The sequence below is a fragment of the Esox lucius genome, chromosome 14 (assembly GCF_011004845.1).
Source record: "Esox lucius isolate fEsoLuc1 chromosome 14, fEsoLuc1.pri, whole genome shotgun sequence".
Lineage (NCBI taxonomy): Eukaryota > Metazoa > Chordata > Actinopteri > Esociformes > Esocidae > Esox > Esox lucius.
The window spans coordinates 9,182,684-9,208,985 of NC_047582.1; the positions used below are offsets into that span (position 1 = coordinate 9,182,684).

Here is a 26,302-nt window from a genome sequence, read left to right on the forward strand (position 1 = left end):
ATTGTACAGTTGAAAGATCAGACTTCTGTCATTGACAAACGACACTGATTCATGTGTTGTAATAATGTATCATTTATTATGAGAGAACAGTACATTTTAGTTCCAGTGGGGTTCAAGTGAAGTCATTGCAAAATGCTTAATAACATGACCAAAGAAACAAAACCAGTCCAACAAGCTACTGTAGACATTCCATGCATTACAATAAGCAATGTCTATTTGTATTTTTTTTTTACTGGGGGTATATATGACAAATGTGTGCTGGTTTTGTTTTGGCAAGAGGTCAATAGGATGGGGGGGTGGTCAGAGACTGAACACAAACTGACTACTGTATGTTCCAAGTAGAATAGGAGATAAGAGAAAAGTAAAACCTCAATCTTGCTAAAATAAGGTTTTTGTGAAATATATTAAAGTAATAATGACACTTGTAAAAACAATATTAGCTTAGTAAAGCAAAAATGTTCTGCTTTTAACATAACACATATGCTATCAACATATTTAAAATGCACCAGGAATGTAAAAAATAAAATGCAGTCTATGGGGGATAAAGACATACACCGTGTATAAATATGTTGAGAGTGAAGATGGCAGTGGTACATTCCAGATGGGTGAATATCTCAGCTGTTTATTAAGAGGTTTTGCATTCATATTCATACTAATCATTAGATAGTTTATATAAAAATCTACACTTACCTGAACAAGGCAGGTAAATAATAATTTCTCTTTTTAAATGTCTAAAAAAAGTAAACGACTTTACAAATCTGCACATTTCTAAAAATATACTTGAAAAATTGTGAGCTCTTTCAAACATATACAAAAATATTACAGAGTTATGTGTAAAAAAGACTCTGTGGGTCATGTACAAGTGAGCTAGGAGAGTGTTACATGGACAATCTGGATTTGTTACCAAACGGAAGCCAGCTGTTTTTTTGGACCATGTAACCTGATCAGAAAGGCTTCAGGCTCTAAAATAATAACCTAAAACAACAACAACTATATTTTGGCAGAGGAGCGTAGAACGTGGAACCTCTTCAGGGTCATGCGGATGGAACCCAGGTCACGGTTCACTCTCTCCAGACGGTTCTCTAAGGCCACCTGAGGGAGTGAAAGCGTCATTTAGTTGAAACGGCAATAAACATTCACATACAGTGGATGGTATACAAAGGTCTGTTTTGATGGTAAACAAAGGTCTCTGTTGCATTCAATTTGAAATAAATGTACATGTCTTGATGACTATATACTCTGGTGTGGTGTCTGTCACTTCACCTCACCTCACCGCGCACGGTGTCTGTTGGCGCGCGCTCTCACCTCACCGCGCGCAGTGCATAAGCATGTGATGTGTTTAATCATACCTTATCTAACTGGGTCTGGTGTCTGTGACCTTACCTCATCTAACCTGGTCTGAAGGCTCACCCTCCCACCAGCTCCAGGCATCCGACTCAATGCTGACTCAATCTGCAGAAAAAGACAAATGTAATAATTAGTAACAAGAATTAATTAGTTAAAATTAAATACATTTCACAGTATTCATATGGTGTGTGTGTGCGTGCGTACGTAACATTGGACAGAGGAAGGAGTGTAGAAGTTTGCAAAATGGTAACTAGGCAGAACAAGGAGTAGCCAAGCTCTGTCAAAACATAGCAGGAGAGGGTGAATATTTAAAGGTAGTCATAAATAGAAGTAATTAAAGGAGCACTTCACCCTGGGGGACCTTCGGTGGTGTGTATCATCTGAGAGATTTAAAGGGTAGTGAGATGTGTTTCATGCAAACTTGGCCAAGAGGAGTAAGCAAATAGTATTACGTCATTGCGTGTATTGAATGGTGAGGGGGAGAATTTGTTCATGTTTTGTTTCATTAAGAATCCATGTTGTGCAGATTGCACTACCAGTCAACTGTATATGTTGTTGTGATAGTCCTGGATAGAACCACTGGATGTCTTTCAAGTGTGTTCGTTCCACCAGATGTATTGATAAATATATTCTACATATAAAAAAAACTCCTGCTCTGCCATAGTCCCTCCCCAAATCTCATAACAGCATTTTTCTGCAACATACAGTATATAACTATTGTTGAAAAGTACTTTTTGTCTTTAAAAATTATCGTTGTCTCCGATCATCATTTAATTGGAGGCAGTATCTACACTTGCCAATAATTATGGAATTTGTGGTATTTAATAGACAGTACAAGTATGGACAAAGGAAGTACATTTGTTAGCGAAATTCAAAGTAGCTCATTCTAGATGGCATTGAGATGCCCATGTGTTTTTATAACTCAAATGTGTCATTGCTAACATTAGTAATTGGTACATTAAGTAGTTGTGCTACAGTGAAATGTCCCTTTAAGACCGGAGTGGCTGTAAAACCCTAAAGTCAAGTTACATAACAGGCCGAATAGAGATTAGTGATGTCAAAGGACTGCATCTGTCAATGATAGACACACTCCATTAGTAAACTATGAAGCAGATCAATAGAATCAAACCAGACTCCCTCATAACCCCCTGCAGATTTAAATGGGAGTGCATGGGTCAGTAATATGGCTCTGGTAGGTCAACTGAACTACAATGCTTATCACCATCCAATCTCCTCTGATCTGCAGGTGTCTCGGGTTAGGGCTTGAGAAATGCTTTAAGACAAATGATTAGTGCCAGCTACTTGTCCCACCTGTTGTTTCTCCATAGTGAGCTCGTCAAACAACCTCTCTGCATCTGCCAGGGAGTGGAGCCTGGTCTGAATGTCTGTTTCCAGGTCCTGGAGGTCTGATCCTGAACTCCCAGACCCTTGCTCCTCCCAGCCCAGGCCACAGACACCCTCCTGTGGGTCAACACTACCTGACGTCTGCACCGAACCACCAGACGACCTCTGGGAGGCTGCAGGGGACAGAAAGAGGATATTAGACCACCTTTATACCAATACGAAAACAAACCCAAAACAGAATCATGCCCTTATTCATTATTTACACTTAGGTCCAGAAATATTTGGACACTGACACAATTTTTATTATTTTGGCTCAGTACACCACCACAATGGATTTGAAATGTAACAACTGAGATGCAATTGAAGTGCAGACTTTCAGCTTTAATATCGTATCAAACGTTTAAGAATTGCAGCCATTTGCAGCCTTATTTCAGGGGTTCAAATATAATTGGACAAATTAACACAATAATGAATACAATGTTCATCTGTAATACTTTGTTGAGAATCCTTAGCAGGCAATGACTGCTTGAAGTCTGGAACGCATGGGCATCACCAATGCTTTGCCAGGCCTTTACTTCAGCTGTCTTTAGTTGTTGTTTGTTCATGGGTCTTTCTGCCTTAAGTTGTCTTCAGCAAGTGAAATGCATGCTCGATTGGGTTGAGATTAGCTGATTGACTCAGCCATTGCAGAATATTCCACTTCTTTGCCTTAAAAAAGTCCTGTGTTGCTTTCGCAGTATGTTTTGGGTCAATGTCCATTTGGAAACTGAAGAGCCTTCCAATCAACTTCACTGAATTTGGCTGAATCTGAGCAGACAATATATCCCTATACACTTCAGAATTCATTCGGCTGCTTCTGTCTTCTGTCACATCATCAACAAACACTAGTGACCCAGTGCCACTGGAAGCCATGCATGCCCATGCCATCACACTGCTTCCACCGTGTTTTACAGATGATGTGGTATGCTTCAGATCATGAGCCTTTCCAAGCCTTCTCCATACATTTATCTGTCCATCATTCTGGTGCAGGTTGATCTTAGTTTCATCTGTCCAAAGAATGCAGTTCCAGAATTGGGCTGGCTTTTTTAGATGTTTTTTGGCAAAGTCTAATCTGGCCTTTCTATTCTTGAGGCTTCGCACCTTGTGGTGAATCCTCTGTATTTGCTCTTGTGAAGTCTTCTCTCTATGGTAGACTTGGATAATGATATACCTACACCCTGGAGAGCGTTCTTCACTTGAATGGATGCTGTGAAGGGGTATTTCTTTACCATGGAAAGGATCCTACAATCATTCAGCACTGTTGTTTTCATAGACGTCCAGGCCTTTTTTGTTCATCAGTGCATTCTTTTTTTCTCAGAATGTACCAATCTGTTGATTTGGCCACTCCTAATGCTCCTACTATCTCTCTGGTGGATTTTGTTTTTGCAGGATAAGGATGGCAGGTTTCACTTGCATTGAGAGCTCCTTTGACCGTATGTTGGGGTTTCCAAATGTGAATGACACACATGGAATCAACTTCAGACCTTTTACCTGCCTAATTGATTAAGAAATAAATACCTGTCCATGAAAAAGCTTTTGAGTCAATTGCCCAATTACTTTTGTTCCCTTGAAAAAGAGGGGGCTACATATTAAAGAGCTGTAATTCCTAAACCCTTTCACCAATTTGGATCTGAATACCCTAAAATTAAAGTGGAGAGACTGCACTTTAAGCCCATTTTCATTATTTAACTGTAACCTCAATATTATTTTGGTTAACAGCCAAAATAACAAAACTTGTCAGTGTCCAATTATTTCCAGACCTAACTATATATCCACAACTGACCTAGGAATGATTTTGGTAAGTGTTCTGTCTCTGTCTCAGTATACACAGATGTAAAGTGCCGTTGTTCACAGAAAGCGCTCTTACACAGTATGACTGGCAGAACCAATCAGCCAGGTTGTTTAAGTTCCTGGACTCAGAAATCATTTCACTTACATCACAACCCTTTCACCTACATGTCTACTGGAACATAAAATAAGACTGGAAAGACCAATGGATCATGGATGGACAGTGACAGGAGCCTGTTGCTTAGCATCTACGCCAAAAAACAGATCCAGGCGCAAACAAGTTGAACGGTGTGCGATGGCTGCCCTTTACAAAGATGTCACTTGCCAATCGGGGTATAAACCTGTCTCAACACCTGAGTGGTAGAAGGCAAAATGCATATTGCTTTATATATTTGCCTGTTTCAGAAAGCACAGACAACTGTCCCTACAGGCAAATTCTTTCTGAAATGAGAAGTGCTATAAAAGTTTTGCTTATCAAACCACATCAGTGTAGATAGCAACAAGACCCTCCCCTACGTCTTTCTCCAACAGAATAAGCAAGAAATCTTCAATCAAAACTTGCAAGAAATGTTTTGTTATATTTTAAACATGTTTGCTTATATGGTGTGTAATGCTTTGTTACTCTCTTAGGGGTAGAGAAGAAAAAGTCAGTAGCAATAAAGCCCTTTACTGACCAGGTACTCAACTACTAACAGGCTTGACCAGGAAATCAGACAGGACTAACTCGCTCAGAGGGGAGCATTTTAGGTAATATCCATAGTTAGCATGCAGGCACCAGACCGTTGTTTTACCTTCTGGAAACAGCCTCTTCCTGGGGCTGGAGTTGTGAAAAGAGTGCCGTCTCTGGTCTAACGCCACATCAAACCTGAAACACACAATCAAACTGCTGACTTGGATGTTAACGATCATCAGCCGCTGTCAGGAGATTACTTTAATAAACATGTGACAGAATTACTGTAGTTGGAGAGAACACACAATGAACAGCAGTAAAATTAACCCAGGGCCCTAAAACCAAACCTGTTGTGTAGCTGTTGTCGTGGTAAAGGGGTGCCAAAGGCTGTGGAGTAGTTTTCTGAGGGACTGCGTTTGGGGCTGGACTTCGCTGAGAGAGGCATCATCATTGTCTCTCTCTTTGCTAGAAAAACACCAATATTAGATATTATAAATGAGCTACTCCCCGCCAATACAATACAATTAGACACAAGGTATTAAGAGGCACAAGAAAAAACAATGATGGAAGAGAAAGACCAGATAAAAGGCAGGACATACTGGGTGTGGCAGGGGGGAAGGTGGCCCTCTGGGCACGGGGGGGCAGAGAGGAGGATCTGTGGCCTTCTGGAGACAAACTTCTCTGGGCTCGGAGCAGAGACATCCCTCTGATTGCCTCGGACATTCCTGTCTCTGGACCGGATACACCTCTTCCAGGAGAAGCCCCACCCTGGAGAGGTGGATCCCTTGCTCTACTCAGACTGGCCATGCCTCTTTCAGATCCAGCCACACCCCTATCATGTTCATTCCCCCCCCTTTCCTCCATAGCCCTGCCCCTGTCCGGTGTCGGTGCTTCTCTGCAGTTCCTCCTCACGAAACCAACAGTAGGCCTCTTGCTGCCCATCCCTGCGATACAGACAAACACAGAGAGATAGCTAAAGCGTACCGCCCAATCACAGACCCCCATATTGGCATGCTTAACGATTTCAAATAAGGTCAGTGCCATACTGAAAGGGTCATGCTGAAAGCATTCTGAGGACGGAAAGAACAAGTGAAGGGCCTGCTGTGCCAGTGAGAGTGAGTCAGTGTGGCTGGTCTTACAGGGGGCCCGGCCCTCCGTGGTCCTGGTCTCTTCCAGCTCTATGAGGGCCCTCATCAATGGGGTTAGAGGCCCTTGGGCCTCCCTCACGGCCCCACCCTGTTCCTGGGGCAGCTCATGCTCTGGAGGGGACGAACACCTACGACATGGAACAGACAGGATCCCCAGTCAGTCTCTTACCTCATGTTAAATCAAAGGGGAAAAAGGGATTAAGGAGGTATTTGAAAGTTGGCACTGTAACCACAATTGTACCTCCTGCTGCCACTGGGGTCTGTAAAGTGCCCTAGGTTGCCTAAATGGCCAGTTTGAGAGCAGGGAGACTTTCTGGTGCTCTGTGATTGGTCCGTTTGCAAGCAATAAGACATCCTGTTACTCTGCGACTGGTCGGTTTGAGGATAGGGGGACTTCCTGGTGTTGTGAGACTGGTCGGTTTGAGGGCAAGGAGACACTCTATAGGTGGATTCTGGTTGCAGAGGGTGCTTGCTGGGCGACAGCAGCAGATCCGGATGGTGATATAGACTAAAGAGGGAACACAACAGTAACTACTAGTCAGATAGGCAGGCTGGAGAAAGATAACCGTCACAAACTACAGACAGACACACTGACCGATGGAAGCCGACCAGCCGATTGGAGACCGACGGCCCAATTCTATGCAGACGAGCAGAGACAGACCAACCAGAGAATGACCGACTGATCAACCCGCAATTATTCAGATTCGATTTTCCGCCAATGGATCTGTGTTCACAGTTCTATTTTTGCAACATGGGGAATGAAAAAAGTTAAATCGTCCCCTTCCTCCATTTTAAACTCAACAACGGGCGTGCCACTGGCGGTTCATTAATGACGTCAATATATTGCTCTCCCTTGCCACATACTGCTGGCATCCAGAGTGGGGGATGCTGACTCGGCTGCCCAGTCACTCCTACAGACCTAATGAAAGCACAACATGAGTGACTGGTGGACAAGAGACTGTACCCGGCTCCAGAGGCCTGTGTTCGACTGTGGACGACCTGGCGACTCCTGGCCTGGTTCTCATGCTCCAGCTGGTTCACCTGGCTCTCCAGTTTGCAGATCACCCTGAGGGGAAAACAGACATCCCAAATGCTAGGCCCAAAAACACACATTAAAAGAAAAATCTGGTACACTCTATTCTTTGTCAAAAGAGACAGTAACACCCAGAGAAGAACTCATCTTTCAGTCATGAAGGACTCTGGTTGAAATATATATATTTTTTAAATCCACTAATGTTGGAGATAGACAAATTTGGCTGTGTTTACACAGGCAACACAATTCTGATCTTTCGCCCAGTGATTGGCAAAATAGCATTTGATTGGGCGAAAGACATGATTGGTGAAAATAATTGGACAGAATAGGACTGCCTGTTTTAAATGCGGCCTTTCGTAACTCTCATGACTTATATAGGATTAGGGCTGTCAACGAATATTCTAAATTCAAATATATATTCAAAGTTTTAAAAAAACAAATTTCGAAGGTGAAAATTAATATTCGAATTAAAAAATATATCTGATTGCAGTCAGTTTTTTTTTTAGTTTTTTTTTTTTATACAAGCGCCAAGAATGTAAGTAGCCTTTTTCGTTTTTAAAAGCACTTAATTTTTTATGAACCTCAGGGTAAAAGTTCTTTGTTGTCACATTTCTCGGAATTGTGTGCCTCATTTTATTTAACGTTAAACAGAAACATTACTAAAGTGTCTGCTACAACTGAATAGATATGCATGAATAAAGGTTAAATGCACTGCTTCCACTGGTTTGATTATTTACCGTTTCATGTCAAGGAAAAGCTCCATGTTTACCACAGCACGGCTCACTCAGAGCGTTCAATGTCGGTTGTATATAGGCTACTGTGAAACTTCAATTAATGTTAATAATATTTGTTTCTTAAATTTAACCTTAAATTGCTTGCACAAAACTCTTGATCAGCACTCAAAATGTGTTTATTGTTGTTAATTTTAAACCGTTATGCGCACAGCCGCACATTGCACAGAGAGTGTGAGGGCAAGAGAGAGAAAGTGCTCGCGTAAGCGAGCGAGCGTGAGGTCTGCGGTCTTGGTCATCATTTGATTTACTTGTTTTTGTGTAGGTTATACGTTGTCAAATATGTTTAAACTTCAATAGACTACCTATACAAGTAGTTATGTCTCTTTGTATTAATTTGTCCTGATATTGACGTAATGCCCGTCATTGACAAAATGTGCATGCGCAACCAGAATAGTTTGAATATTATGTGTTTTTTTAAGGGAATATTCAAACGTCATTTTTGAGCAATTATGAAAGCCCTATATAGGATGTACTAATAATATATTTTAGAGACTAAAAAACAAGGTTGAATTATACCTTTTTAGTTCAGAGATCTGCTCATTAGCATCCAACAGCTTGTTCTCAGTACACACCAGATTATCCTAAAAGGGGGAACATTTCCCAAGTATTAGTACCCATACAACGTGGCACTGGTTATGACTGAGGTGAAATGGAACAAACAGGCAGAACAGACTGTAAAAACAGATTTGAATAGATACTGGATCAGTTACCTTCGCCCCCTCATGCTCTTTCCTCAGATTGTCATACTCCCCCAGAAGCTGAGGAGGCAAAAACAAATCCAAGTCATAACAGCAACACACGCACACAAGAGATGGATATTACAGTCTGTTTTGCCAGCGAGTAATCAACGCTCCTTGACCCGTTAACAGTTACATTTTTACCAAACATTCAAATTAAGTGGATAACAGAAAAGTCATAGACTAGAGCTTTGGGTTTGTTTAATTAGCTGGTCTAGTATAGACTCAAAGAACTCACATCCTGCAACATCTTGTACTCCCTCTCACGCCTGACCTCCTTCGCCTCTGTTTCTCTGCAGGCATTCTCCAAGGCCTCCTCCAGCTGCCGGACACGGGTCTTGAGGTGACCAACCGAGGCTTCCTTCTCCCTGCTTGACCGTCTGCTCTCGTCCAATCGTTGCTGCAGGGACGTTGCTGTGGAGCAAGCTGTCTTGTAACGCATTGACCAGTCGGCCTAGACAGAGAGAGCAGACTGTTACACATACACACTTCTAGGGATACACACCCACCATCACCCCTAGGGGGTATCAACTGAATCTCCTTCAGGGAACCAAGGTTATATATACACAAGGTTCCCTGAAGGAGAATATGACATGATGCATATGGGGTAAATGCTCTGATCTGAACTCATCATTCAAATCAACACCTCATTAGCCAGGAAGGGCCCCAGACGAACCTGGGCGGCTATCCTGAAGGTAACCAGGTCACCAGATCCTTTTGTCATGTTGGGGCTGTACCAACATCACATTCACTAATGTCTGGCTAAGACAAATCTACAATGCCGGGCCACTTTCTTCCTACTTGGACTGAAATGGACTGAAAGTCAAGAGAACGGCAGAGGTATTCATGTCAGACTTCATGTCAAACACGAAACAAGACACACCAGTCTCGTGACGATTGGTGGAAACATAGTGGAAGACATGAAAAATGACATGGTGAAGAACATGGACCAGCCTTTATCGGCTTGTTCTGCCTGTAGCCCTCATTGATCTTCAAAGGCGTGATGGACTTATGGGTTCAGGTTGTACATGTGGTAAGAGACTGTACCCCAAATGTGTAGCGTGCCTTAGTGACCAACTAATATCCTACCAGTTGTTTCTCCAATATGGCGTTGTTCTTCTCCAGCTCCTGGATACGGCTGCTGGCTTCGGACAGAGCTTTCTCTAGCTGAGCACATCTGGTAATACAACATCCACCAGTTAGATCACACACACAAACATTTGACAGCTCTGTATAAGCGCAGATCATTTACTGATACCCGTTTGCTTGTAAATTCCAGTATGTTTACACCTAGTATAGAATTGTTTTGAAATGCACCACAATGTAGCCTAGTTTCACTACATTATTATTTAATAGACAAACACATTTCAGTAGCCTATTTGTTGCATCAACACTGATCAACAAAAGAAAAAACACACTCAAGCGTATGTCAAATTCTGTCATTTCCAACCATATTTCCAAATTAAATGATGCGCATTAAAATGTATGGATATAAATATATGTTGTCACATTGCATATTAAAAAACACGTTCTGCTATTTAAAATAACTAGGCTATTTCAACTAATTACGCTTTTCGCTGGCCCTGCTGGCCTCAGTTGAACCACCGCTTGTTTGTTTGTATTTAAACCAGCCCGGGGATGTCTGCTTCACCTTCGACATTTGGGATTCATATACTGGAGTTCCTGCTAGAGCGTGCGGCTTTTGAATCTCGTGCCACGCTCAGTCACATGACCAACAGTAATGTCTTGAAACAGCAGAGGCTCGCCTTTTTCTTGGCAAAGATCATATAGGTCACACAATATTAGGCAATTTACTCAGTACTCGTACCAACACACTCTGTACTCGTACCTCTGTTGTAACCACAAAACACACTCTGTACTCGTACCTCTGTTGTAACCACCAACACACTCTGTACTCGTACCTCTGTTGTAACCACAAAACACACTCTGTACTCGTACCTCTGTCGTGACCACCAACACACTCTGTACTCGTACCTCTGTCGTGACTACCAACACACTCTGTACTCGTACCTCTGTCGTGACCACCAACACACTCTGTACTCGTACCTCTGTCGTGACCACCAACACACTCTGTACTCGTACCTCTGTCGTGACCACCAACACACTCTGTACTCGTACCTCTGTCGTGACCACCAACACACTCTGTACTTGTACCTCTGTCGTGACCACCAACACACTCTGTACTTGTACCTCTGTTGTAACCACCAACACACTCTGTACTCGTACCTCTGTTGTAACCACAAAACACACTCTGTACTCGTACCTCTGTCGTGACCACCAACACACTCTGTACTCGTACCTCTGTCGCAGTGAGTGGTTGCTCTGCTCCAGGTCATGAGGCAGGTCTCTCAGGTCCAGTTTGTCCCGGAGGACTTTGATCTCTGCCTCGTAGTAAGCTTTCAGATCAGCTACATGACGAGAGTGTTTTTCTCTCAGCTTCTCCCTCAGCCTGGAGAAAAAGAGGACAGGAAGACGGGGATGAGAACAAATCAGTGGAGTTGAACAGAGGAGTATGTACTTAGTATCACTTACAGTACAGATCAAAAGTTTAGACTGTATATGGGCGCCTAAATCATCATTATACATGAACCAGAAACAGTCTGGCCACTTACAGAGAGATGACCACAGGGTCTTCCAGTGATGTCCCTTTCTCCATGCGAGGGCTGCCCCGGGGCAGTGTGTGCGAGGGTAACTGCCTTCCAGACACAGCCAGCTGCTTCAGGGTGCTGGTGTGAGTGTTGCTCCCCTCTTCCTCGCTTGTCTGAGTGGCCAAGGCCCTGTAATGCTGACCGCCAGGGAGCACCGGGGGCTTTGAGGTCGAGGGGAGCAATGGGATTATATGTTTCCGGGCAGAGACTACCTTGGCTGGGGTAGGGGTGGTGGCCGACAGGCTGGATGTGTTGGAGGTGCAGTCTGTGTCCCCAGGATTTGCCCTGGCCTCAGCCGTGCTGTCCAGGCTGACGGAGGTGTCAACGTGGGGGGAGAGGTGAGGCTGGGTGGGGTATGAGGGGCTGCTGAAGTGGGAGGGCGAGGTAAAGCCAGAGGTTCGGTCTGACTGACGGAGGTTAGCTGCGGGATCTAGACTTAACATCTAGAACAGAGAGAGGAGCAGCGAGGGCTCAAGATACTATAAAGTAACTAAACTACTCAAACATCTAACAAGTTGGGGTGTAACGATTCACATATTAATAACCAAAACATATTAATAACCAATGGTTCAGGACAGCTCTATGTACTCTGTGAACCAGAATACCTTAAAATACAAGCAAAAAAAACATTACAAAACAATTGGTAAATTCAGGATGAATACCTGTACAGTCACAATAGTAAACTACAGACAATTCTGCAAAGTGAGGACATTTGGCCAGTTCCGTAAAAGGCTATGTGGTTAAAATTGGGATTAGGATTATGGGAAAGGTGTTATATGAAAGGTTTGGTTTAGGATTATGGTTTTGGGGGTTAGGGTAATTTAATCAAGTGTTGGTCCTCACAAGTACATTGATACCAACGTATGTTCTCGGTGTGTGTGCACGCGTGTACCGAATGTGCATGTGTACCTGTGGAGACGTGGGGCTGCAGGTGAGAGAGTGGTCCCACTCAGTATGTTTGGACTCAGTGGTTCTCTGCTTGTTGTGGTAGATCTCTCTGAGTGAAAGCTTCTGGTCCTCTGGAGATGTCTGGGAGACAAGGAGACACAAAATACAGTGGAGCCAGATACATTATCCAACCCTTTGAGGCCAGCAAAATCAGAAATTCTAAGAATAACCTAATGTGGATTGTGAAGAAATCCTTCAAGTCTATGAAAAACAAACAGTTTATTTTGCTAACAAGTTTAGATTGTCCTTATGTCATTGACCTACCAGACTGGCCGATGTCTCCTGCAGCAGGAGATAGGCTCCACTATCAAAGCTGTCAGGTAGGGGGCGGTAGAGCTCACCCTCATCCAGTCTCCAGTAAGTCAGACCTGAAGGACATGAAAGACACAAGGGCGCGCTATATAACAACCTTCGTACAACACTGCTTCATAGGTACTTTACTAGGAGCACATAACATCATTACTGACTACTTTTCAAAACTGCTGCTCCGGCAAAGGCAAGTGTGATTCAACAAGGTGACACAGGATCACACTGTAAGTAGGTCAACGTTTAAAAAGAATACAAAGAAGCTCTGTGTGTGTGTGTGTGTGTGTTTGTGCTTGTGTGTTGTTACCTGAGGCTTCAGACATGAGGCTGTCAGTCCTCCTCAGAGGGAAGGAGCTAGAGGAGGGAGCAGCCGACCTATGCTGAAAACAGAGAGAGGACAGGCTCAAAGCTTCTTCCAGTGCTTACTCTTCTGCTTTTCAAAATGCTTCCCCACATGGACACAAAGACAGAAAGGATACAAGGTGATAGAAAAAAAAGCCCAGAGTGTATTATACTGACTAGTAATCTGCAGAGGTTCATATCTTATCCTGCTACAATAACTTCAAGTGTTTAGTCTAGTGCTTATCTGGTCCTGAAGGCCTGTGTTTTCCAGGGTGCTGACTCTGGGGCATACCTGGTCATAGAGACCCGAGTTTTCCAGGGGGCTCTCTCTGGGGCTTACCTGACCCCTGGAGTCTTGTCCTGGAGATCTGTGTTTTCTAGGGGAGTGTCTCGAGGGCTTACCTGATCCTGGAGGCCTGTGTTGTCCAGGGGGCTGTCTCTGGGGCTCTGCCTGGGACTGGGCTGCTGTTCCTGCGGGGAACCGATCTGACGGTCCCCCTGGAGGGTTGAGAGGGAGGCCTGGGGAGATTGGGCCTGCCCCTGCCTGCTCTTCCTGGGTTTGCTGCGCCTCTGTCTTTGAGCCCAGGAGGTCAAGGGTTGACTGGAGGTTCTCTGCTGCTCAAGGGGTGGACTAGAATTGGCTCTAGGAGCCACCTCATTGGCCGAGGCACTCCTCTGCTGACCATCCTGGCCAAACACAGTAGTCTTTGTGTCACCCTGGAGGTGAAGGGACCAGCCAGGCTCCTCACGACCTTGGCTTGCCTCCTCTGTTCCCCCCAGGGTCTTCGTACCATCCAGCCCTGATCCCCAGGCAGACAGGGTCCCGTATCCACTACTTAGCACCGTCCCCCCAAACACATCAGCACATTTACCTCCCGGGGAGACCAGTCCGGGCTGAGGGTGTGGGGGTTCAGGGGAGGTGGCGCTCAGAACAGCTCGGGGGACAGAGAGAGCGATGGGAGTGTTCCCGTTGGGAAGTTCCGGGGGGGGTGAGGATTGGTTGGGGTTGGGAGCTGGTGAAGAGAGGTAGACCTTGGTGCTGGTCACAGCAAGGGTGGAGGAGTAGTCTGGTTGGGCTCGTGGGACAGTAGACAGCATAGATGGGTCATCCTGGTGAGCCTGTGTGTTGGTGGTAGCAGTAGGGGTGTATGCATCATCATGGTGAGCCTGTGTGCTGGCCTGGCGATTCTGGAGCTGAACCAGGGCTTTGATCTCATCCTGAATCAGCTGGAATGGAAAAAGAATCAGTGTAAACCGGCATCGTGGATATACGTCAAGCCATGCTGCCCTCACTGCTGCTCCTCCCAGCGACGCAGAAACCAAAGAGGGAGAAAGGATTCCAGGAGAAGGGGGGAGAAACCGCTGAATCTACAAAAAGCCAGCAACCAAATCCTCCCAAATCATAACCGTTAGGTCACCCAGAGACAACACTACCTATCAGGCATAGCGGTTTGTCCTTGGACTTCTCCCTCACCTCCTGTGATCGGCTTTGTTAAGATGCCCTTTAGGACCCTGAACACACACAGTCTGTTCCATGTCTCTCTGTTACAATGAAGTAGGCTACAGATTAATCCAAGCTTAGTCTACCAAGCCATCCTCTCTGACAACACATTCCCAAACGCTTGTGCACCCAAGCATCAAAAGCTATGCTGTAACTCGCTGTGGACTGCGGAGCGTACTGCGCTTAACAGATACTTCACTGGAGCACTCATTTAGATAATTAAATGTCCAAAACATGCCAGTGGAGCAAGGTCTTGTAGGTTTTTGATTCGCTAAAATTAAAAAAGATGACAAATTCCAGAGAAGCCATTCTATGTCTGTACCAACTGTTGAAGAAATCACTTGAACACTCAACAAGGAGTTACAGATAGTATTCAGCTGGATTACTAATAAGAAACTTGTTCTGAATTCATCTAAGACTAAGAGCATTGTACTTGGAACATATTCATTAAGCTCCAAGCCCCTGCTGAATCTGGTACTGAACAATGTTGCTGTTGAACAAGTACAGGAACCAAAGCTTCTCGTTGTAACTTTAGATTATAATTTGTCATGGACAAGACATATAGATTTATTGGTGGTCTGGTCAGGAACTACAAAAATGAACTTAGGGAAGCTACAACGGGTTCAGAATAGATACAACGGATTCGACTTGCCCTTCTGTGCACACTGAGAGCTAACCTTTAAAGAAATGCATGAAAGACTCTAATGAGACGTTAAAAGCGTCACAAAATAAAATAAAAAGGTATTGAAAACCCCAGAGTGTATAGGCAGCTTATATTTATCTCTAATGCACACACACACCCCACAAGACATGCCACCAGTGGTAACGTCACAATTACAGAAACCAAAACAAATTCAAAACAACGTACAGTGCTGAATAGAGCTATGGTGGAATGGAACTTCCTTCCAGGTTATATTGCTAAAACCAAAAAATATGACAGGTTAAAAAAAATAAAGTGAAGCAAAATTTCATGGCTGTTCATATTGGACATTGAAAAGAAATATATAATGCACACTAATCTTGTTTTTCTGTTATATGTTTTACATGATTTTTTCATCTGTTCTCTGTTAGGTTTTTTTTGTGGAAGACTAGATGATTTTCCATCAGCTTATGGGGATCCTAACCAAATACAATTAAAATTCTGTTTCTCACCACACTTGTCACTCAACCTTTTTGCCAACACTCACTGGAGGTAAATTCATTCCCACAGCCAACGACCAGGACTATACTGAGGCAACCGACCTTCACTAAGGAGTCGCCAGAATGAAATGAGACCAGGCAGCCCTGTCCAATATCCTCCCCAGACCGGGTCTGAGCTATATCTGGCACTAAGCAAAGACAATCAAATGGTAATACAGACCTGTATTTGGCACTGGTACTGTTCTTGCTGAGCCAGGATCTGCTCTTGGTATTGCTTCTCTACTAGCTGGAACAGATGCAACCATCGGCTCTGTTGAAGAAACACAACAATCGACGTGAACAGTCCAGTGCAACCTAGATGAATGGAAGCCGTTGGAAAGATTTGTCCTCACACGCACATTCCTAGTACGAATATGAATATGGCAAATAGTCAAATGTTTTAATTGAAGGGCAGATGTGCGACAGTTGTGAGTTAGGCTTGCAGTAGGGCCAGCAAGTGTGTGGCAGCCTTAAAGCAGCTGCGCCCCAGATGTGACAAAGGGGAAGAGGTTGTATGATTCCATACACCCAAAGGAAGATGGGTCTGCCAGCACTTGGGTACTACACATAGCCAACACAACTAAACCAGGGAAGCATCTCAAAACTAGACCAGTGACACCTAGTCTGTGCTTTCAAATCAGGAAAAATGGATTGGAAGAGACATGGGCACGAGGTCATTAAGACATTTGAGAAAGCTGGGGGGAAAAAGCTACATCCATCTCTGCAGTGTTATCACTCAGTGGGAGAGATGAGCCGGCGCTGCTGCTCGCCTCAGAGTTGTGTTCATCTCCTGTGTCTGAAGAGATCAGCTGCAGCGATGTGATGGGTTCAGTCTGCAGACCAGGGCCGGAGACAGTTGGGGCCCCAGGTCTCCAATGCTTCCATTTTATTATTTTACTCACTCTTCATTTGAATCCTTCTGTTCTTCACACATATTGGCTGGCCTCGAAGAGATTCTGGCAAACCGTCCGGCGCCTCAGGAGAGGGAAACAGTGCCCTACCAACGCTGTTTACAGTAGAGGTGGGCAGCTGTTGACCTCAACTGGGGATGTCGTCGGGCGGTGGAAGAAGTACTTCAAGGATCTCCTCAATCCCGCCGTCACGTCTTCCATTGAGGAAGCAGAGGATGAGGGCTCAGAGGTGGACTCGTCCATCACCCGGGCTGAAGTCACAGAGGTAGTCAAGAAACTCCTCGGTGGCAAGGCACCGGGGGTGGATGAGATCCGCCCTGAGTACCTCAAGTCTCTGGATGTTGTGGGGCTCTCTTGGTTGACACGCCTGTGCAACATTGCGTGGCGGTCGGGGACAGTGCCTCTGGGATGGCAGACCGGGGTGGTGGTCCCTCTTTTTAAGAAGGGGGACCGGAGGGTGTGTTCCAACTACAGGGGGAATCACACTTCTCAGCCGCCCCGGGAAAGTCTATGCCAGGGTACTGGAGAGGAGAATACAGCTGATAGTAGAACCTCGGATTCAGGAGGAACAGTGTGGTTTTCGTCCGGGCCGTGGAACACTGGACCAGCTCTATACCCTCTACGGGGTGCTGGAGGGTTCATGGGAGTTTGCCCAACCAGTCCACATGTTTTGTGGATTTGGAGAAGGCATTCAACTGTGTCCCTCGCGGCATCCTGTGGAGGGTGCTTCGGGAATATGGGGTCCTGGGTCCTTTGCTATGGGCTGTCAGGTCCCTGTACGACCGAAGCAGGAGCTTGGTCCGCATTGCTGGCAGTAAGTCAGACTTGTTCCCAGTGCATGTTGGACTCTGGCAGGGCTGCCCTTTGTCTCCGGTTCTGTTCGTAATTTTTATGGACAGAATTTCCAGGCGCAGCCAGGGGCCAGTGGGTGTCAGGTTTGGGGACCACACAATTTCGTCTCTGCTCTTTGCGGATGATGTTGTCGTGTTGGCCCCTTCAAACCAGGACCTTCAGCATGCACTGGGACAGTTTGCAGCCGAGTGTGAAGCGGTGGGGATGAGAATCAGTACCTCCAAATCCGAGGCCATAGTCCTCGGTCGGAAAAGGGTGGCTTGCCCACTTCAGGTTGGGGAGAGTGCCTGCCTCAAGTGGAGGAGTTTAAGTATCTAGGGGTCTTGTTCACGAGTGAGGGAAGGATGGAACGGGAGATTGACAGATGGATCGGTGCAGCTTCTGCAGTAATGCGGTCGATGTATTGGTCTGTCGTGGTGAAGAAAGAGCTGAGCCGTAAGGCGAAGCTCTCGATTTACCGGTCAATCTACATTCCTACTCTCACCTATGGTCATGAGCTTTGGGTCATGACCGAAAGGACAAGATCCCGGATACAGGTGGCCGAAATGAGCTTTCTCCGCAGGGTGGCTGGGCGATCCCTTAGAGATAGGCTGAGAAGCTCTGTCACCGGGAGCAGCACAGAGTAGAGCCGCTGCTCTTCCATATCGAGAGGGGTCAGCTGAGGTGGCTTGGGCATCTGTTTCGGGAAGGTGTTCCAGGCCCGTCCCACCGAGAGGAGACCCCGGGGAAGACCTAGGACACGCTGGAGGGACTATGTCTCCCGTCTGGCCTGGGAACGCCTCGGTGTCCCCCCGGAAGAGCTGGAGGAAGTGTCTAGGGAGAGGGAAGTCTGGGCATCTCTGCTTAGACTGCTACCCCCGCGACCCGGCCCCGGATGAAGCGGAAGAAGATGTATGTATGTATGTATGTATGTATGTATGTTCCTCACACAAAACCTTCCTTGTTTACTTTTTTGGAAAGGAAAGAAAAAGGTACAGTGGTCTCTTAAGATATATACAGCTCTGGAAAAATTGTCATGCAATTGTTCACATTTTGCAATTAGATTGAGAGACGATTCTATCGTTTTAAAATATAATTTCAAGCAATTCTACACAAATGCTATTATGTTCTACATCCCACCCCAAAAATACATTAAAAAAAAATACTTAAAACATTAATCAAAAAGCAATGGTGCACATGCACATGCCCTGCGTGCCAATTTGATAATCCGGCCCTGCTGAGGGTTAGTGTTGATGCGCACGCCCAGTTGTCAGCGGAGATCCACAGAGACATCAGAAGCGACAGTGGAGAGCAGAGGTTGCCCAGCGCAGCCGGGAGAACACACTCACAGTTCTCTGAAATATGGTCATGGACGTTTCACTATCAGAGGCTGTACTGCTGCTCTGCAGTCTTCCCACACCAAACAGAAGGCATTCTTTAGGTCTGTGTAAGTCTGTGTTGGCCACCCTACCTTGCAGTTACACACAAATTCAGACAGACGCATTCCTACCTCACAATCTTTCCACATCTCTGGGTCAGTCTCCCCGCTACTTTGGATCTCCTGGACCAGGGCTCTGAGGGTCTCCAGGGAAGAGGGGTTGATGAAAGGAAGACTCTTCCCAGACCCGAAGGCCTCCTCCGTACTCAGACAAAGACTCCTGAGGAACACGACACACCGGCGAGCAGATTGGGAACAGGTTGGATAATACTAAACGCAACGCACGTATTTTCAAACCTCCCAGACTGACAACTCCGATCCACGTTGAGAGTCCACGGTCTGCACGTACCTGATCTTCTGGGGGAGGCTGCATGCAGGTACAATGTCTGCGGCCCTCCCGTCCAAGGTTCCCCCAGCATTATTGGAGGGGGTGTTGTGTTCTTCCGGCTCGGAGAGCCCCAACCCAAGTCCCAGCCCCAGGCCAGAGGCTGCTGAGGTGCCCTCTGAGGATTCACTCTCCTTGCACCCTTCCCCATTGGTGTCGGCATGGCAGTGGCTCAAGGCCCCCAGACTGGACACATCCTCAGAGATACTGTCATCTGTGGACATGCTTATGGGCCCTTGACCTGGAGTATGGTCTGATACCTACAGTGGAGATATTTGGGGGCGACAATCAATTAGAAAGAATGGTGAAAGATCCCTGTTGTGGAAATTTCTTTATACAATGTATTCTCACTGAGTAAAGGACTGAGTCCCACTGTTTAGATAGGTAGAGGAATGTGGGGGATCTGGTATTTGCATAGGGGGCATCTATTGTCTGTCCAGATGCAGATCAATGGGTTCTAGGACAAGATAGGAGAAGATACAACAGGGGGCAGTAAGGTCAGTTGGCCCCTTTGGGTAAACACTACAGTAAACATTATGGCAGGAAGGATAAGGTGGGGGAAGATAGCATTTGACTTGTGTGATAGAACAAAGGGAAAGGTGTTTGATTGACATGAGACAGATGGCAGCATCTTACCACACCCCTTTTTTCTTATGTGATATATATGGTTGAATGAGCTATATTGAGTTAGAGGCTCCTCAGACGATTATGTTTGTGTAAGCAGTTGACGCGTCTCTCATAATAGTCTCTGGGCATAATAATTAATAAAATAATGTACAAAGAGAACTTTGTCTCTGTGTCCCTTACTCCGAGTGTCGATACATGGAATTACCATCACATCCCCCTCAACTTAGATGGGGATAGAGAAATTAAGCTGAGCTGACATTTTGAACTCTATGATGTTATGTTACTTTTTTATTTTATAATCAAAATTATCCACAACTTTTCACATACATTTTTTGGTGATAGAGATGTTAACGCCATTGCTCTTTGAAGTGGTTAATCATGTGGAGCTGACTAATACAGCGTATATAAAAAGTCTACACACACCTGTTAAAATGCCAGGTTCTTGTGATGTAAAAGAATGAGACAAAGATAAATCGTGTCAGAACCTTTTCCACCTTTAATGTGACCTATAACGTGAACAATTCAATTGAAAAACAAACTGAAATCTTTAAAGAAAACAATTATAATCGAAAGATCACAAAAAACTGGTTGCATAAGTGTGCACACCCTTGAACTAATAATTTGTTGAAGCACCTTTAGATTTTATTACAGCACTCAGTCTTTTTGGGTAGAAGTCTATTAGCATGGAACAGCTTGACATGGCAATATTTGCCCAGTCTTCTTTGCAAAAGAGCTCCAAATCTGTCAGATAGCGAGGACATCTCCTGTGCACAGCCCTCTTCAGATCACCCCACAGATGTTCAATTGGATTCAGATCTGGGCTCTGGCTGGGCTATTCCAAAATTTCAATCTTCTTCTGGTGAAGCCATGCTTTCGTGGATTTAGATGTGTGCTTTGGGTCGTTGTGGTGCTAAAAGGTGAACTTCATCTTCATCTTTCTAATGGACACCAGAAAGTTTTGTGCCAAAATTGCCTGGTATTTGAAACATAATTCCCTCCACCCTAACTAAGGCCCCGGTTCCAGCTGAAGAAAAACAGCCCCAAAGCATGATGCTGCCACCACCATGCTTCACTGTGGGTATGGTGTTATTTGGGTGATGTGCAGTGTTGGAATTATGGTCATACCTTTTGGAATTATGGCCAAAAGGTTCAACCTTGGTTTCTCAGACCATAACACATTTTCCAATGCGCTTTCAGAGGACTTGATGTCTGTTTTTGCAAACTTCAGCTGGGCTTGGATGTTTTTCTTTGTAAGAAAAGGCTTCCTTCCTGCCATCCTACCATATGAAGAATAAGGGAGAATGTTGTCACATGTAGCACACAGCCAGTACTTGCCAGAAATTCTTGCAGTTCCTTTAATGTTGCTGTAGGGCTCTTGGAAGCCTCCCTGACCAGTTCTCTTCTCGTCTTTATATCAATTTTGGAGGGATGTCCAGTTCTTGGTAATGTCTCTGTCGTGCCATATTTTCTCAACTTGATAATGACTGTCTTCACGGTGTTCAATGGTATACCTAATGATTGGAAATTATTTTGTACCCTTCTCCTGACTGATATCTTTCAACAATGAGATCCCTCTGATGCTTTGAATGCTCTCTGCGGACAAAGGCTTTTGCTCTGAGATGCAACTAAGAAAATGTCAGGAAAATCCTAATAGAACAGCTCAACTTTATTTGTGATTAATCAGAGTCACTTTAAATGATGGCAGGTGTGTAATGACTACTATTAAACATGAGTTTGAATGTCATTGTTTAATTCTAAACCCTTGTGTAACCAGGTTATTGTAACGTTTTTATTTTTCATTTTTCCCCTGTGAAGATTTCAATTTGTTTTCAATTGAATTGTTCACATTATAGGTCACATTAAAAGTGGAAAAAGTCTCATTCTTTTACATCACAAGAACCTAGCATTTTAACAGGGGTGTGTAGACTTTTTATAGCCACTGTAATTAAACAGCAAGTTAATTGTCCACAGTGGATGGGTGCATTGTCATCCTGTAAGAGAACTCATCAGGATAGAAATGTTTCACCATAAGATAAAGGTGATCACTGAGAATAACTTAACTACTGATTCTCAGAGACACTTCCCTTTAAGGGGAAAAGAGGAACTAAATCATGCCAGGAAAATGCCCCCCATTTTCACATTCTGTCTTGTACCGTTCTCTTGGTGTACACCTCACATGCACTCACCCACTTGTCAAGAATATGGTGAAAGATGTATCTTTAGATAAGATTAGATTAAACTTTTAGTAAATGAACAATACAAGTACAGTACAACAAAATGCAGCAAGCTTCTAACCAGAAGTGCAAAGAGGACAGAACATTTATAAGTATGTACAAGGATTAAGTATATGTATACTACAGGTCGAGTGTGGTGATGTGCAATGAAGGCAAATGCAGTACAAATGGCAATACTAAATGTGCAATTAAGTATTAGGTACAGTGTAAGTTACGAGTGGGATAACAGTTGTGTACAAATGGCAATTTCTAAATTGCATACAAGATGCACAAACGAGGCAAATGAAGGAGAAGTGTAGTAGGGTAGCATGAGCAACCACAATGCAGAGATAGCAGCACTAAGGTCCCAGAGGTAGACGTGTGTAACAACTGTAAAATGCAAGTACAGTGGCAATACTAAAAGTGCAAAGAGGCTAATTGAATGTGCAAGGTGCATTTGCAGCTGAAATGCAGGGATAGCAGTGGTGAGTTTCCTGAGGTAGAAACATACATGTAACCACTGAAAACTTCCATTATCAGGCATAGCAAGGCAGTGTCAGAGTAGTACAAGGAATCATCTGACCATATCACCTTTTTCCACATTCCATATATCTGTAGACCAGTGCCTATGGCTTTTGCACCACTAAATTTTCACACGTGCATGTTTCTTTGTAATGAGGGATTTATGCACTGCAACTTTACTATAATATCCCGCTCTGTCAAGTTCTTGAAAGACTGTTCTTGCTGATCATGTCCTGCAAATTCTCAGTCACCTGTGAAAGTAACTTTTCGGTTTTTCCTTACATATCACAGCAAATGCAGTCATCAAATCTGAACTTTCAACCACAATTTCAGACCCTATTAACTGATGTCTTGCCCATAGATCTAAACGCAGATGTTACTTTACACAATTGAAACACTAGCCAGTTGAGCAGTCTTTCAGATAGAAGTTCCAGCAGTCCCAAAAACAAATGAACCCGCTTTCAAATATGTCAATATCTCCACAATAGCAACCATGTCTTGTTCACTTGATAGGCGAGCATGTCAGTTGTGGACCTCAACTGACTGCTTGCTCAGTTTCAAAATGGTTCAATTTGCAGTTTAGCTGTATAGTCAGCTAACTAATTAGATGTTTCTTCCAAAATCATTCATACACGGAAACTGCCCCAGTGGCTTGCCACAGCTAAATGTCTGGTTTGTCGTTTAGGCTACATAGAAAAGTTGTGTGGCCGCAAATGTGTGTTTCTCTCGAGAAGGCTCGAGCTGCCACTTTCACTTGTTAGCCATGAATGGCTAATGTTGGATGAAAAGTTTAAGAAGTGGGAAAATACAAGAGACAAACCAACATTCCCATTTTTTTGTGTTGAATCATTTTTGATCAGATGTATAAAGGGAGATAACTTTATATTATTCCAAGTGACATGAATGCGATGTCAAATTAAAGAGCATGTGCCCTTTAAAACAAAGTAAACTTTTAATTGTATTTGTTCTTGGTTCTGGGGCAAAACCTGTTTGAAATATGTCAGAAATATGATTCATTTAGAAAATTCTCAGTAATCTACAGGAACATTCTACAATTCTACTGGGTGTTTATTGCCAAACTTTAAATTTAACTGGGGCATTATATACATTTAAAAAAAATGCATACACTTGCAGAATCAAATTGGACAAGATACTGACAGTTGACAATGACATTAACTACAGCCATTATTAAAAAGATGAGATCATCAAGAAGACTGTCGTGGCTTGTATGAATAAATGTATAGCTCACGAGGAAAGAAGCTTGCTTAAATGGCATCCTGTCACATCAACAATAACGGTCAGTGCACTATGAAGTCAAAAATTAGCTACAGTAGCTATACGCTATGATTGATTGTTGTCTCATTGTTAAACGAAACCCCTTACGTATCCATCTTGCAGGTTAAATATATCATGTAGCTAGTCCCCTCGTGCTTGCTAGCATGATATTGGCAACTGGCTGCTAGTTAGTCAGTCTGGGCTCCTGTTGGCTAGGTAGGTAGCAAACGCGAGCTAACCATGCCAACGAACCAAACCTTAACTGACAGGTTTACATGCAACGGGTAACTGATGCTAGCTTGATCTTGAAATGTATTGCAACTACCGCGTTTTTAGGGGCTTAATATGCAATTAATCGATTAATAGTTAATGCGTAAGGGCTATTCATTGCATGGTACGTAAAGCAGTATTTTACTTACCAGTTAACTTGTAACGTGACTTCACCCATATTTCCTCTTCAACACTACCTAGCTAGACTACTGTATCTACTGTAGCTAGCAAGCAGCAATGCTGCAGCACAACGTTCAACGGCAACATATTAAACGTTTCTAATTGGCTGAATAAAATAGAAAACCAGTTATATAATTGGCTGTTTCTTTTCTTTATGCCGTGTGATTGGCTATGATTCAAAGCGGTAGAACAACAATAGCCTTGGAAAGTGAGGTTCCGGAAGTAAAATATCCCTTGTTTTGAGCCATAGAGATATTCAATATTCCTATATTACTGTGCAACTTAGTCGTTCTGTTCTTTGTCGAGATGGTGAAATAATTCGTGTTTCCATGTAGTAGCAATCGGTTGTAAATGTTCCAACTTCTGTGTTGGGAAATTCGTGTTATACCTTCAGTTCCGTTTGTCTAAAAGCCCCAAAACTACACTAACAACAAGCCTTAGCTATCAATTTCAGAGCTGACCAAAGTGGTAGCTAATTTCATCCAGTGTTTTTAAGGATCGACAACTACATAGTATTGTTAAATCATTTTAAATTTTACTAGTACAAGTTGATTACTTAGTAGTTACGACTCGTAATTCTTGCTATTCTGTTTAGTTAAAACTGTATTCCAACTGAAGATATCCAGAAATCTTCCCAGTGGAAAGTAGAGGTGCTGGGGATCATTATGGCAACAGACTTGTTTCACATGCGGTTCCTTCAATTCCAGCAGACAATCAACAATTATCAGCAACCGCTGCTAAAATAAATAGAAATAACAGAGAGATTTTAATATTTACTACTATTATGCTAATCTGCTATTCAATAGTCACACAGACAGTACCTCATAATGACCAAGCAAGAATGTTTTCAGAATTTTGTACCAATTTATTGAAAATTACATTATGTACATTAGTATTAAGACCCTTTCCCATGTCACTCCAAATTGAGCTCAGATGCATCATAGGTCTACTCAACTGAAAGATGTCTCTAGAACACGGAGTCTGTGGCAAATTCAATTGGTTTGACATGCTTTAGAAAGACACATACCTGTCTAAGATCACACATTTTACAGGGCATTGTTATAGCAAAAACCAAGCCATTGTCACAATTTGGAGGCAGGACAAAAAACATTTAATAAACAGACTCACAAAAAACACAGTCATCAACAGGAAAACAATGATAAACAAGAAACACTGGGGCCGGAGGAACTTAAATAGCGACATGACGAGGGGACAAACAAGACACAGGTGTAAACAAGAATACAGAGGACAAGCTGTGTTCAAAATCAAAAAACAAGACCCAAACAGAACAGGCTACGTTCAAAAGGAAAGGCAGAATTGAGGGAAGGATGAACAGAGCGAAACAGAGAGAGGTCCTTCTAGAAAACCTGTTCCAGAGCACACAGGACCATAGATTGGGGCAAAAGTTTCGTTTTTGTACCACAACAACCCAAAGCATACAGCCAAGACAACGCTGGAGTGACACAGCTTTGGGGACATGTCTGTAAATTATGTCATTGAGTAACCCAGCCAAGGCCCAGTCTTGAATGCCACTGATTGGTGTTCACTGACGCTCCCCATGCAATCTGATTGAGCTGGAGAGGAAGAATGGGGCAAATGTCCCAAATTCAGATGTGCAAAGCTGGCAGGGGTGTTCCCAAGAAGACTCTTACCTTAGATCACTGCTAATGGCCCTTCTACAAAGTGTGGAATAAAAGGTCGGAATACTTCTGTACATTAGATATTTTATCCTTTATTATCAATAAATTGTCACAGATTTCTAAAATGTGTTATTGCTTTGTCATTATTGGGTATTGTGTGTAGAT

General features: G+C 43.8%; 1 protein-coding gene across 2 annotated transcripts; it reads right to left on the reverse strand.

Moving 5' to 3' along the window:
• Positions 1-56: 56 nt before the first annotated feature.
• On the reverse strand, positions 57-24,581 carry LOC105014803 (M-phase phosphoprotein 9). 2 transcript variants are annotated; one of them, XM_010877407.4, is made up of 24 exons: positions 24,467-24,581; positions 19,375-19,670; positions 19,098-19,245; positions 16,027-16,116; positions 13,568-14,392; positions 13,131-13,203; positions 12,782-12,885; positions 12,479-12,598; positions 11,534-12,012; positions 11,221-11,370; positions 9,990-10,077; positions 9,139-9,354; positions 8,874-8,921; positions 8,680-8,744; positions 7,301-7,402; positions 6,932-6,973; positions 6,578-6,844; positions 6,328-6,464; positions 5,788-6,132; positions 5,536-5,653; positions 5,310-5,383; positions 2,659-2,864; positions 1,384-1,452; positions 57-1,092 (listed from the first exon to the last, which is right to left on the reverse strand). In XM_010877407.4, the coding sequence occupies exons 2-24, from the start codon at positions 19,632-19,634 to the stop codon at positions 991-993; spliced, it is 4,128 nt and encodes a 1,375-aa protein (XP_010875709.2). In that variant the 5' UTR covers positions 19,635-19,670; positions 24,467-24,581; the 3' UTR covers positions 57-990. The 2 variants fall into 2 exon arrangements, with proteins under 2 accessions (XP_010875709.2, XP_010875711.2); XM_010877409.4 differs by lacking the exon at positions 6,932-6,973 and having other exon boundaries at positions 24,467-24,580.
• Positions 24,582-26,302: the final 1,721 nt, after the last annotated feature.